The sequence below is a fragment of the Mytilus galloprovincialis genome, chromosome 1, assembly GCF_965363235.1.
Source record: "Mytilus galloprovincialis chromosome 1, xbMytGall1.hap1.1, whole genome shotgun sequence".
Lineage (NCBI taxonomy): Eukaryota > Metazoa > Mollusca > Bivalvia > Mytilida > Mytilidae > Mytilus > Mytilus galloprovincialis.
Genome location: NC_134838.1, coordinates 18967308 through 18982876, shown reverse-complemented (window position 1 = coordinate 18982876; position 15569 = coordinate 18967308). Strand labels below are relative to the sequence as shown.

The window sequence follows — 15569 nt, the reverse complement described above, 5'->3', positions numbered from 1 at the left end:
CACATTGAAGTTTTATGACTTAATGAATTCAAAAAAAAGTACAGAACTGAACGAACTATGTAAACTTATTAAGGAGATCAATAACAAATTAAACTTTTCTGGGTGAACTATTGTGAATGCCTCTATCTACTTTTGTACATTATTTATGTATGTAATTGTATTGAAATATGTATAATTATCTCTATACCTTTGTAATTTGGTTTGTGAGAATAAAGATATATATGACAATTTGACTATAGATGGTAACATCTATTTAAATGTCATATATATCAAATACAGTGTGGAGAATACAGTGTGAAGACTACTTGCATGATTGCATATACCCTATATTAGCCTTTAAACCTGCATGCATGAACGCTGTTGAATAATCGTAGGAAATAAACAAATGAAAAAACTGTATCATTCAGTAGTCTTTTAAAACAAGTTTTATTCATTTTTCAATACTGTAAAGTTGGCCTTTTTAGTGGTTTGCTGTGCAATAATTTGTCTATGAAACTTTTCAGTAGGATATATAGATATAAGACTATTATATTGTAATATTCGAGGCATGTCTTTTGCAATAATAGAATTTTGGTCACAAAGATTGTGCATTTTGCAATGGAATCTGTATAGTCATTGGTTAGTTAACTTTATTATATTTCCAGCCATTTTATGTAAATGATGTCTTTGTGACTACACTCATCCATTTAGAAAGAGGTGAAATTCTATTGAACTTATCCATGCCAATGTTGAGCAATCTATAATTTACATATCTTCAAAAATTAAATTTTAAAAATTATGTGTACTGTAAGTGTATTTCATCCATTTCCTGTAACTGCGGTATCACATACTTTTAGTCAGACATCAAGACCACCATTACACTTGAAATTGGTTTTTGGGGATCAAGAAATATTTTTTTTATAACACTGCAATTATGGATGAAGAGAGATAACTCAATTGAAAATATTGACTAAAAATATTTCTTGATATGCATATGATTTGTTCTGTAATTTTAGGAAAAATTGAATCAACCAAAACTATTTTGTTTATCTTGTTGTAATCAAGAAAGTATGTGAAAGTTTTTAAAAAGGCAAAAATATATTAACAGCTCTATTATACAAGATGTTAGCACTTCCATGATTTATTTTGGTAATTTGAATTGCAGTGGATGGATTTTGGGCTGCCTGGTCCCCCTGGTCAGACTGTTCAGTCACCTGTGAGAATGGTACCCAGTACAGAACAAGGAAGTGTAATGCGCCGGAATATGATGGTGCTGATTGTCCTGGAGATGACAGAGAAGTTAGAGGATGCTTTCCAAAAATGTGTCCAGGTATATTTCTTATCTCCAAACTGTAAATAATTTTATCTTTATTAATATCTGGTAAGTTTTAATTTTCCCCCAAAATATCCAGGCAACATTATGCTGTCTATGTCAAGATATACTTGTGCTTTCTATAATATGTGTATGAAAGGTTTATTTACTTTTCTAAACTATATTCAAGATTATTGCCTAATATCACTTAGTAAAACTATGATTTTGAGAAAGCTTAATAATTTCAATAGTAATAACAGCCTCCTGAATCAATATTTTTTGTCATTTATATCATGTAACATTTTTAATGAAATAAAATGTAGAATATTTCTTCAAAGAGAATTATTAGTCTCTAAAAGCAATACTAGTAAATAGAAAAGCTATGATTATTATTACAGTGGATGGTTATTGGACAGAATGGAAAAGTTGGTCTGAATGTTCTGCTACCTGTGGCTATGGAAATCGTAACCGTTCCAGGACTTGTATTGAACCACTATATGAAGGAGCTCCATGTCCTGGTCCAGACTCTGAAATTGAAGCTTGCAACTCTTTCTCCTGTCCAAGTAAGTAAATTTTATTCATTTTTGGATACATGTATTTGTTACGTAATGTTCAAAGATTACAGAATAAAAGGGGATAAGGTACCAGGGGTAAATAAAAACAGAACATCATATCCAATCAACAACTCACTGCAAAGATTGAGTTACATGAACTGAACTAAAATAGATGATGAACTTAGGTGCTCTTAGAGAGAAAGCAGTTCCTCGCATCCATAGTTATACTTTCTTATTTGCTCACCCATAAGGATATAAATTTATGCCTTTTAAAAAGGCATTTAAGGTCAGGTTACTGTAAATATTTTGCATATAAAATTGGCTCGCTAAACTTTAACTGAAAATTAAAAAAAATTATGCATTTATTTCTTTTATTGATGAAACTTAATTGATTATAGATGAACATTTGTGAAGAAAGCACATACAATCAGCAAAAAAATTTCTTACACTTATAGAATTAGGTAGTAGGTGGCTATAAGGACTGAAATATGTATATAGCTTACAGCTTATTTGTGTGATTAAAAGTAACATTGTTTTATAAATCTGATACCAATAATTATGCACACGTTTTAGAATTTCATTAATTTTTATACGCCCGTCGTCTTTTAGACGGGACGTATTATGGTATACCGTTGTCCGTGCGTCTGTCCGTCCGTCCGTCTGTCCGTCCGTCTGTCCGTCTGTCCGTCCGTCCGTCCGTCGTCCACACTTCGGACAATAACTCAAAAACACTTTCACCAATTTCCATGAAACTTTGGTGAATTGTTTATATCTATTGACGTAAGCTCCCTTTTGTTTTTTTTTTAATTTCAGATTTTAAGTTTTGGATTTATGGGGCTTTATTCATAAAAAAAGGGGGATTTTCAACACTTCGGACAATAACTCAAAAAGGCTTTCACCAATGTCCATGAAACTTTGGTGAATTGTTTATATCTATTGATGTAAGCTCCCTTTCAATTTTTATAAATTTCAGATTTTAAGTTTTGGATTTATGGGGCTTTATTCATAAAAAAAAAGGGGGATTTTCAACACTTCGGACAATAACTCAAAAAGGCTTTCACCAATGTCCATGAAACTTTGGTGAATTGTTTATATCTATTGATGTAAGCTCCCTTTCAATTTTTATAAATTTCAGATTTTAAGTTTTGGATTTATGGGGCTTTATTCATAAAAAAAAGGGGGATTTTTCAACACTTCGGACAATAACTCAAAAAGGCTTTCACCAATGTCCATGAAACTTTGGTGAATTGTTTATATCTATTGATGTAAGCTCACTTTCAATTTTTATAAATTTCAGATTTTACGTTTCCGTGTTATGAATTTTTATGCTTAAAAAAAGGGGGGATTTTCCAATTTTGGGACAATAACTAACACTTTCACAAAATTTTATGCAACTTTGATAAATTGTTTATATCTATTGACATAAGCTCCCTTTCCATTTTTATAAATTTTAGATTTTACGTTTTCTTAAGTAATGAATTTTTATACTTAAAAAAGGGGGATTTTATGAAACTTTGGTGAATATATTAATGTAACATCCCTTTTGATTTGTATATATATTTCTAGTTGATCATATAAATTCATTTAAAGCATAAAAGACAAGTTAAAAGAGCAACGGGCGTATCATGCGCTAAAGCGCAGCCCTTTATTAGTTTTTGTACCTTTTTGCATGGACTGGCTCATACAATATTTTTATAATGCAGTTGATGGATCATGGAAACTTTGGGAATCCTGGAGTGATTGTAGCACGACCTGTGGTGGCGGAGGTCGTAACAGAACAAGAGAATGCAATGAAGCCATGCATGGAGGTGGTGATTGTATTGGTGTTTCCTCACAAACAGAGAGTTGTAACACACATAACTGTCCAGGTAACATTTTTTATGAAACCCAGATTCCTAGTGTTGCACATGCTTTTTCCCTTCCTATCCCATTATAATTGCTTATTTTGCATAATCAGAAAATAAACAGTCACACTTGACGCAAAAATAATATGATTGAAGTTGAAAGATTTGAATACTTTCAAAAATTTTCTTAAATCAATTTTTTTAAGGATTGTCACAAATATTTCTGCATTTTGGTTAATCTTTGGTAGAACTCAATTTATAGCTATTGATAGAATATGAATTTAGTTGACCAATTGAAAGATCATATGGAGGGGTTTATGGCAAATTTTTCTAGTAAAATACTTAGATAACATCTACTTGTCAAGTATGGCTGTCCAAGCCATTAACTTGAAGCTTATTTTTTTATTTATTTTAAACCAATTTAAATGCTGGTATGCTAAAATTGCTTTAATATTAAAGAAAACCCTGCAGTGTCTGCAAATATTACATAGTGTTTTCCTTGGTTAGAAATTAACCAGCAATTTAATTGGACCACACAATTACTGTATACATTAACATTAACATGCATAGAAACCATAACTTTTGGCTTCAGTTGATGGTGTGTGGTTAGAATGGGCAGGTTGGACCGATTGTTCTTTATCCTGTGCCATGGGTTGGCAGTCAAGGAACAGAACTTGTCTTGGACCTTTCTATGGTGGTGATAACTGTACAGGAGATATATCTGAAGTACAAAACTGTATGTTGGTAGAATGTCCTGGTAAGTATTATTCTAAAAAATGTGATTATCTCCCTTTACTGATGTTACTGACTTACTTGAAAATGACATTTTATTATCAGGTTGTAGATTACACATGTAACAAATGAACTTTATCAGTTTTTGTCATATATTTTTATTAACCCTTTATACACAGCTACTTTTGCATAAGTACTATTTCTGTACTAAAAATTTGCAGTACTGGAAATCTACTTTTAAAATTCAGTATTATTTTGTTACTCTAAAATTATTGTAATATTTAGGTACCTGTATTTTACCGTACTTTATTTGTACTTGAAATTTAGGTACTACAGATTTTTGGTTACTACCGTTACATTTCCAGCATTTTGAAAGTTTTCTATTTCAAATCTCTTAAAGTTATGATTTTCAAACATGAAATATTGTATTATTTCTGTACCAAAATATTAAGTACAAATCAAGTACTGTAAATTAAAAGTACCTAAATATTACAATAGTTTTAAAGTAAAGAAATAGTACTAAATATTAAAAGTAAATTTCCAGTACTGCATTTTTTGAGTACAGAAATAGTACCTATGCAAAAGTAGCTGTGTAGTTTTGAAATCAAGATTCAAGCTTGCATGTTAATTTAGACCAAATATTTATAAATATTGATAAACTTTATAAAACACTCTAACAAGAATTTAAGTCAACCAGTCCTTATTAAAATATGTCATGTATTTTAGTTGATGGTGTGTGGCAGCCCTGGTCTCTGTGGGATAGCTGTAATATTACATGTGGTGGAGGAGGACAGAATAGATATAGGACTTGTATACAACCTCAGTTTGGAGGTGCACCTTGCAATGGATCGGAGATTGATTATAGAGATTGTAATACACACCACTGCCCTGGTAATGCTTCTTATACTGAAACACATATTTGCTAGAGATATCATAGATGGTCCACAGTTGATATCATTGCATTCAAGGGGTCAAAATTGTTTTATTATATCTTTTTGTTTGTTTAAGCAGCTGAAGAACAATAAAAAATAAACAAGTACATTTGTACATACATTTAATGCACCAATTATATTAGAATTAGCAAATATTTTATTTTTTTACATTTCTTATTGGGTTGCAGAGTGGTTCAATTTTGTAATATAATAAACACTCACTGTCAAACATATACATATATATACCAAAATCACAAAGCTAAATAGGAGTTCAAACATATATAGAAAAGATATTTTATTATTAATATTAAACAAAGTTACAAATTACTGTAAAGTGGTATTTTTTAGCTCACCTGGCCCGAAAGGCCAAGTGAGCTTTTCCCATCACTTTGCGTCCGGCGTCGTCCGGCGTCGTCCTGCGTTAACTTTTACAAAAATCTTCTCCTTTGAAACTACTGGGCCAAATTAAACCAAACTTGGCCACAATCATCATTGGGGTATCTAGTTTAAAAAATGTGTCCGGTGACCCCACCAACCAACCAAGATGGCCGCCGTGGCTAAAAATAGAACATAGGGGTAAAATGCAGTTTTTGGCTTATAACTCAAAATCAAAGCATTTAGAGCAAATCTGACAGGGTAAAATTGTTATTCAGGTCAAGATCTATCTGCCCTGAAATTTTCAGATGAATCGGACAACCGGTTGTTGGGTTGCTGCCCATAAATTGGTAATTTAAAGGAAATTTTACTGTTTTTGGTTATTATCTTGAATATTATTATAGATAGAGATAAACTGTAAACAGCAATAATGTTCAGCAAAGTAAGATTTACAAATAAGTCAAACTGACCGAAATGGTCAGTTGACCCCTTTAGGAGTTATTGCCCTTGATAGTCAATTTTTAACCATTTTTCGTAAATCTTAGTTATCTTTTACAAAAATCTTCTCCTCTGAAACTACTGGGCCAAATTAATCCAAACTTGGCCACAAGCATCTTTGGGGTATCTAGTTTAAAATATGTGTCCGGTGACCTGGCCTTCCAACCAAGATGGCCGCCATGGCTAAAAATAGAACATAGGGGTAAAATGCAGTTTTTGGTGTATAACTCAAAAACCAAAGCATTAAGAGCAAATCAGACAGGGTAAAATTGTTTATCAGGTCAAGATCTATCTGCCCTGAAATTTTCAGATGAATCGGACAACCTGTTGTTGGGTTGCTGCCCCTAAATTGGTAATTTTAAGGAAATTTTACTGTTTTTGGTTATTATCTTGAATATTATTATAGATAGAGATAAACTGTAAACAGCAATAATGTTCAGCAAAGTAAGATTTACAAATAAGTCAAACTGACCGAAATGGTCAGTTGACCCCTTTAGGAGTTATTGCCCTTTATAGTCAATTTTTAACCATTTTTCGTAAATCTTAGTAATCTTTTACAAAAATCTTCTCCTCTGAAACTACTGGGCCAAATTAATCCAAACTTGGCCACAATCATCTTTGGGGTATCTTGTTTAAAAAATGTGTCTGGTGAACCGGCCATCCAACCAAGATGGCCGCCATGGCTAAAAATAGAACATAGGGGTAAAATGCAGTTTTTGGTTTATAACTCAAAAACCAAAGCATTAAGAGCAATCTGACAAAGGGTAAAATTGTTTATCAGGTCAAGATCTATCTGCCCGGAAATTTTAAGATGAATCGGACAACCCGTTGTTGGGTTGCTGCCCCTAAATTGGTAATTTTAAGGAAATTTTACTGTTTTGGGTTATAATCTTGAATATTATTATAGATAGAGATAAACTGTAAACAGCAATAATGTACAGCAAAGTAAGATTTACAAATAAGTCAACATGACTGAAATGGTCAATTGACCCCCTAAGGAGTTATTGTCCTTTATAGTCAATTTTTAACAATTTTCATAAAATTTGTAAATTTTTACTAACATTTTCCACTGAAACTACTGGGCCAAGTTCATTATAGATAGAGATAATTGTAAGCAGCAAGAATGTTCAGTAAAGTAAGATGTACAAACACATCACCATCACCAAAACACAATTTTGTCATGAATCCATCTGCTTCCTTTGTTTAATATTAACCAAGGTGATATCACCAAGGTGAGCGACACAGGCTCTTTAGAGCCTCTAGTTTTATTGATTCTGAATTTTCAGATAATAACCTAACCTGTTCAGAGGTTTAAATTTTGTGAATTTTTTTTTTGCCTTATTTTGTTCTTCTTTAAGACTAATTCACACAAGAGAATATTTCAACAAAGTAACTTGGCCAAGAAATTAGCAATGCATATAATAATATTAAAGCCTCAGCAGAATTTATCACTTTATAATAATTTTTGTATTTACAATAAAATAAGAAGTTTATGAGATATTTGTAAATAATAAAACTACAGTATTTGTTTGTGTTTTTTTTCATAAATGCATATACATTTGTAAATCTAACTTAACTTAAAGATTAAAAAAATAAAAATATTAGGAATAACTGAACTGTCATTAATCATATAGCTTTAATTTTCTGTGATCGATGCAAAGGCAGAAACAATATTCAGTTTAAATAGAAGGTCTCTCTCTAAATTTATGAGTAACCTTTTTTCAAAAATATCATAGTGAATGGTACTTGGTATGCCTGGAGCAACTGGACTGACTGTACAACAACATGTGGTGGAGGGCTACAGACAAGAAATCGGACCTGTGAACAACCACAATATGGAGGATTCTATTGTGAAGGTCCTGATCAGGAAACAAGAAATTGTAGTACTCATAACTGCCCAGGTTTGTTCAGAGTTCATATAGTAAATGATTATAGTGTTTGTTGGATTTATTATTTTAAAAGTGAAAATCAGACATTTATTGATTGATTGATTGTTGGTTGCTTTACGCCGGATCAGACATTTAACACTTCTGGTAATTTTAGAAATCTTTCTCTTTAATAAATTTGCAATCTGAAGCCACACTTTATTTGTTTGACCATAGCTTTTGATCATGCCTGTTATAAATGTCTTTTAGATCTAAACTACAGAAAAAATAATATTCTGCAACATATTCTGAAGTGATAGAGGGAATATGATAAATATGTTTTTATGGCTAAAAATAGAAAGAAACCATTCAATCATTTTGAAGAAATAATTATTTATTACATATACTATAAATAAAATAATTCTTAACTTGGTCAATTTTCATGTTATAGCTGAAAAATCAGTTCATATTTGATTGGTTATTATATTTTGGGTCTTAATGGTTTAAAAGGGATATCCTTTACACTAAGGTTACATGCTATTTCATTATATCCTATTTCTTTTCTTAATTAGGATTCAACATGCTCAATACTGCATATCAACTTGTACTAATATCATGTCTGGATGATTTTAAAAATGTGTTTTCTTTGCTATGTTTGATTTTCACTGACATTTTATACCTAATCTATTATACTACCCTAATGCATGGTACCCTTATATTTTCCCTCCCATAATCTGCAGTGTTGTTAACCATATGGTAAGTTCATGACTTGCTTATTTGCAGTGATAACACAATAAACTGTATTTGAGCTTGTATAAATGTATTTTTTTTTATATAGTAGTTAAGAAAAGAACAATTGCATTTGTGATGTTATTTAACAAAAAAAATTGCAGAATTATTATAAATTTTCCAGGAAAAAAATGTATTATTATTATTATATGAGGGTTTGGATGGGGTTAAATGATTAAAGAATAATGACCTTAAAAAATGAAGATTAGAAAATAATGGGCAAAAAAAAATGAAGATTAGAAAATAATGGGCAAAAAAAATGAAGATTAGAAAATAATGGGCAAAAAAAATGAAGATTAGAGAAAAAAGGGGTTAATTTTTTGAAGATCAGAGAAAAAAGGGGTTAATTTTTTGAAGATTAGAGAAAAAAGGGGTTAAAATTAAATGTTTACAGAATAACAGACCCCCCCCCCCCCCCCCCCAATCCAGATCCTTTTATATTTGGTTTTATAATGCGACCATCCGAGAGGATAAAAATTATTAATGGAAAAGAACTTTTATTCACAAACAAGTAAACTGATAATATCTAAAAGCCTTCATTCATACAACATTCAAATAACTATTAAAATACAAGTCTGACTATGTTTTTATCACTGGTGAGTACTTAGTAATTAGAATGTCCAGGAACTCCTCCACATCCACACTGTGTTCTATGATTGATGTGGTTGCAGTGTATTAGTGTAGTTACACTTGTGTGCTGTGATTTGACTGCACATGTGATTTTGTAGTTGATGGTTATTGGGAAGATTGGACTGACTGGGCAATTTGTCCTGTGACCTGTGGAGGAGGAAGACATAACAGGTCAAGGACATGTGTTGAACCATTGTATGGAGGTCAATATTGTGATGGGAATAGCTCTGAAATCCAGGATTGTAACGTGCAGGACTGTCCAGGTATGTATTCATAGTCCAAAAACAATTATTTTTATATCATTGCTAATTATACAATTTATGCAAATTAAAATTGGTCTTAAAATTTGAAAAAAAATATTTAATCATTAAAATTTATAAAGCATGAAACTTATATATTATAAACTATTAAACATAGATGACTCAAATTAATGGCTTCATCACTGACAACCATTATAACTTTCTACCCATTTGTAAAGTATCTATTTAGTTGTCTCTGGGTTTTTTTTTTCTAGCTAAAAATTAACACTGTTAACTTTTTGTTTGCATACATTTAGTTGCAGAAAATATACATTGTATTATTTTACTTTTAATTTTGAAGTTGATGGTCAGTGGGATCTGTGGACTGACTGGTCAGATTGTACATTAACCTGTGGGTCTGGTACACAGATGAGAAACCGTACCTGTGTAAATCCTAAATTTGGAGGATCTTCTTGTATAGGGGAGAGCACAGAAGAAAAGACTTGTAACAAACACCATTGCCCAGGTAAGTGGACTATACAACCTGTGTAAATCCTCAATTTGGAGGATCTTCTTGTATAGGGGAGAGCACAGAAGAACAGACTTGTAACAAACACCATTGCCCAGGTAAGTGGACTGTACAACCTGTGTAAATCCTCAATTTGGAGGATCGCTTGTATAGGGGAGAGCAGAGAAGAACAGACTTGTAACAAACACCATTGCCCAGGTAAGTGGACTATACAACCTGTGTAAATCCTCAATTTGGAGGATCTTCTTGTATAGGGGAGAGCACAGAAGAACAGTCATGTAACAAACACCATTGCCCAGTTAAGTGGACTATACAACCTGTGTAAATCCTCAATTTGGAGGATCGCTTGTATAGGGGAGAGCACAGAAGAACAGTCGTGTAACAAACACCATTGCCCAGGTAAGTGGACTATACAACCTGTGTAAATCCTCAATTTGGAGGATCTTCTTGTATAGGGGAGAGCACAGAAGAACAGTCATGTAACAAACACCATTGCCTAGGTAAGTGGACTATACAACCTGTGTAAATCCTCAATTTGGAGGATCTTCTTGTATAGGGGAGAGCACAGAAGAACAGTCATGTAACAAACACCATTGCCCAGGTAAGTGGACTATACAACCTGTGTAAATCCTCAATTTGGAGGACCTTCTTGTATAGGGGAGAGCACAGAAGAACAGTCATGTAACAAACACCATTGCCCAGGTAAGTGGACTATACAACCTGTGTAAATCCTCAATTTGGAGGATAGCTTGTATAGGGGAGAGCACAGAAGAACAGTCGTGTAACAAACACCATTGCCCAGGTAAGTGGACTATACAACCTGTGTAAATCCTCAATTTGGAGGATAGCTTGTATAGGGGAGAGCACAGAAGAACAGACTTGTAGCAAACACCATGGCCCAGGTAAGTGGACTATACAACCTGTGTAAATCCTCAATTTGGAGGATAGCTTGTCTAGGGGAGAGCACAGAAGAACAGACTTGTAACAAACACCATTGACGAGGTGAGTGGACTATACAACTTGTGTAAATCCTCAACTTGGAGAATCTTCTTGTATAGGGGAGAGCACAGAAGAACAGTCGTGTAACAAACACCATTGCCCAGGTAAGTGGACTATACAACCTGTGTAAATCCTCAATTTGGAGGATCGCTTGTATAGGGGAGAGCACAGAAGAACAGTCGTGTAACAAACACCATTGCCCAGGTAAGTGGACTATATAACCTGTGTAAATCCTCAATTTGGAGGATAGCTTGTATAGGGGAGAGCACAGAAGAACAGTCGTGTAACAAACACCATTGACGAGGTAAGTGGACTATACAACCTGTGTAAATCCTCAATTTGGAGGATCTTCTTGTATAGGGGAGAGCACAGAAGAACAGTCATGTAACAAACACCATTGCCCAGGTAAGTGGACTATACAACCTGTGTAAATCCTCAATTTGGAGGACCTTCTTGTATAGGGGAGAGCACAGAAGAACAGTCATGTAACAAACACCATTGCCCAGGTAAGTGGACTATACAACCTGTGTAAATCCTCAATTTGGAGGACCTTCTTGTATAGGGGAGAGCACAGAAGAACAGTCATGTAACAAACACCATTGCCCAGGTAAGTGGACTATACAACCTGTGTAAATCCTCAATTTGGAGGATAGCTTGTATAGGGGAGAGCACAGAAGAACAGTCGTGTAACAAACACCATTGCCCAGGTAAGTGGACTATACAACCTGTGTAAATCCTCAATTTGGAGGATAGCTTGTATAGGGGAGAGCATAGAAGAACAGACTTGTAACAAACACCATTGCCCAGGTAAGTGGACTATACAACCTGTGTAAATCCTCAATTTGGAGGATAGCTTGTCTAGGGGAGAGCACAGAAGAACAGACTTGTAACAAACACCATTGACGAGGTAAGTGGACTATACAACCTGTGTAAATCCTCAACTTGGAGAATCTTCTTGTATAGGGGAGAGCACAGAAGAACAGTCGTGTAACAAACACTATTGCCCAGGTAAGTGGACTATACAACCTGTGTAAATCCTCAATTTGGAGGATCGCTTGTATAGGGGAGAGCACAGAAGAACAGTCGTGTAACAAACACCATTGCCCAGGTAAGTGGACTATATAACCTGTGTAAATCCTCAATTTGGAGGACCTTCTTGTATAGGGGAGAGCACAGAAGAACAGTCGTGTAACAAACACCATTGCCCAGGTAAGTGGACTAGATAACCTGTGTAAATCCTCAATTTGGAGGATAGCTTGTATAGGGGAGAGCACAGAAGAACAGTCGTGTAACAAACACCATTTCCCAGGTAAGTGGACTATATAACCTGTGTAAATCCTCAATTTGGAGGATAGCTTGTATAAAGGATAACATAGAAGAACAGTTTAGTAACAAACACCACAATGTCAGTCTAAAAGATATGTGAATGTGGTTTAAAAAAACATTTTCTGATTGTGAAGTCCTTTTAAGATGTCAAAGCACCAAACTTTTTTTTTTATTGGAAGGGAACTTTTAAGTCAATATAATGCCCACATACCAGGTGATAAACACAACCTTTGATCCTTCTTATCAGAGATTTTACTTTTTTAGAATTAACAATCTTATATATTTGTTACAGTGGATGGGTATTGGTTAGAATGGTCAGAGTGGGATGAATGTTCTGAGTCTTGCGGTGATGGTGAACAGACAAGGAATAGAACCTGCATGGAACCCCTGTATGGTGGTAAACCATGTGACGGAAACATAAATGAAACAAAACACTGTTACATTAAAAGCTGCGCAAGTAAGGAAGAAATAATCCTATTGTATACTATGAATTCATTTATTTTCATGGGCACCAATTTTTGTGGATTCAGTAAATGCATTGCATTTTCATGGATATTTTTGGGGGGTTTCACCAAATTCAACAAATAAGCCTATATAAATTTTTTCTTTGTTTAAACATTGAATCTGTGGTTCACCTGTTACCACAAAATTCAAATAAATTGGTATCCCATGAAAAATAATGAATTGACAGTTGTCATTTTGTTTAAACATCCTGTTATATGTATATTGGAAATCTGAATAGTATTTGTTGTATCAATTTATATCATGTATTTTTCAAAGTATCTCACTATTTATAGACTTATATAACAATTAGTAATACAAGCTTTATATTCACATTTTATACAGGTATTTATCATAGTTTTCTATGTTTAGCTTGAACCTACCTGCTTTTCTGCTTAGTGTAAATGTTTTGTACATCACAAAGTGAAATATTCCTTGAAAATTGAAACCCGAAAAACCTTATGTTCCTTTCAATTAACCTTTGTCTGTCTTTCCTCCCATCGGGACCTATCCATGTATTCATTTGAATGAGACACTTAAAATAAAAAATACTTGTAAGTCTTTAACATTTCAGTATGACCTATGATTGTTTTTAGTCGTAAAATTTTTTGTGATAAAAAGACAGGGGTGCATTTTATATCTATTGTTGAACCTAGAGGTTAACTACTTGACCAGTTTCAAGAAAATTGTGATAAGGTCAGAAAAATTATACAGTAATAAAGTCTAAATCTGTCTTTTTTCATTTATTATTTGTTTCCCCAGTTATTTCTCATCACTTGGCGTACGGCGTCTGTTGTCCGGCGTCCGTCGTCCGTAAACTTTTACAAAAATTTTCTTCTCTGAAACTACTGGGCCAAATTTAACCAAACTTGGCCACAATCATCCTTGGGGTATCTAGTTTAAAAAATGTGTCCGATGACCTGGCCATCCAACCAAGATGGCCGCTATGGCTAAAAATAGAACACAGGGGTAAAATGTATATTTTGGCTTATATCTTTGAAACCAAAGCATTTAGAGCAAATCTGATAGGGTAAAATTGTTGATCAGGTCAAGATCTATCTGCTCTAAAATGTTCAGACGAATCGGACAACCTGTTGTTGGGTTGCTGCCCCTGAATTGGTAATTTTAAGTAAATTTTGCAGCTTTTGGTTATTATCTTAAATACTAGATAGAGATAAACTGTAAACAGCAATAATGTTCAGCAAAGTAAGACCTACAAATAAGTCAACATGACCAAAATTGTCAGTCAACCCCTTAAGGAGTTATTGCCCTTTATAGTCAATTTTTAACAACTTTTCGTCATTTTTTGTAAGTTGTACAAACATCTTTTTCTCTGAAACTACTGAGCCAAATTTAACTAAACTTAGCCACAATCATCATTGTGGTATATAGTTCAAAAAATGTGTCTGATGACCCCGCCTACTAAACAAAATGGCCGACATGGCTAAAATTAGAACATAGTGGTAAAATGCAGTTTTTGCTTTATATCTTTAAAACTAAGACATTTAGGGCAAATCTTTCAAGATTTAAATGTCCATCAGAATAAGATCTATCCCCTCACAAATTTTCAGATGAATCCGGCAACCCGTTGTTGGGTTGCTGCCCTAAATTTGGTAATTTTAAGGAAATTTTGCAGTTTTTTATTATTATCGTGAATACCATCATAGATAGAGATAAACTGTAAACAGCAATAATGTTCAGCAAAGTAAGATCTACAAATAAGTCAAATGACCAAAATTGTCAGAGGACCCTTAAGGAGTTATTGCCCTTTATAGTCAATATTGAACAACTTTTCGTCATTTTTGTAACTTAAAAATACGAGTGAACCAACACCTGAAGTGGTGATCGTGCGGTAGGGTAAAAACAGTGAGGTGTTGTCCAATTTGGAATTCACTGACATGATTATTAGATAACAATAACGTACAATACCACCAAAGACCTCCCATGAGATTAACTACACAGAACGGGATAGATGTCAACCACACGAGATGCTGTTACCTTTCAAGAAAACACTAACATTTCTATTTATTTATATATTTTCTATTTTAATTTACTTTCACTTTCACTTTCTATTTATATAACGTCACCATAACTACTATTATGTAACTTACACTTCCGGTTAAAACCGCTAACCGCTAAATTCATACTTCACTGTCATATTTCTTTGTACAATTGTCCTGATGATGCCTATCGATTAGGCGAAACATGTAGACCCAATAAACAGATACTATGCGGTAAAAACATGAGTGTTGTTGTCTTTATTGTCGACACATTTTTGTAACTTGTACAAAAATCTTCTTTTCTAAAACTATGGGCCAAATTTAACCAAACTTGGCCACAATCATTACTAGGGTATCTAATTAAAAAAAAGTGTCTAATGATCCCGCCTACCAACCAAGATGGCCGACATCAGTAAATACAGTAACAGGTGAGCGACACAGGCTCTTGAGAGCCTCTAATTAAAT

General features: G+C 33.6%; 1 protein-coding gene across 1 annotated transcript in view; it reads left to right on the top strand.

The window, feature by feature from the left end:
- Positions 1-15569, top strand: part of LOC143068235 (SCO-spondin-like) — a 65150-nt gene that overhangs the window by 18367 nt on the left and 31214 nt on the right. The window contains exons 8-16 of the mRNA XM_076242136.1: positions 1145-1309; positions 1690-1854; positions 3549-3713; positions 4282-4446; positions 5148-5312; positions 7963-8127; positions 9609-9773; positions 10111-10275; positions 12896-13060. Coding sequence (XP_076098251.1) covers positions 1145-1309; positions 1690-1854; positions 3549-3713; positions 4282-4446; positions 5148-5312; positions 7963-8127; positions 9609-9773; positions 10111-10275; positions 12896-13060 — 1485 coding nt within the window. The remainder of the gene's footprint in view (positions 1-1144; positions 1310-1689; positions 1855-3548; positions 3714-4281; positions 4447-5147; positions 5313-7962; positions 8128-9608; positions 9774-10110; positions 10276-12895; positions 13061-15569) is intronic.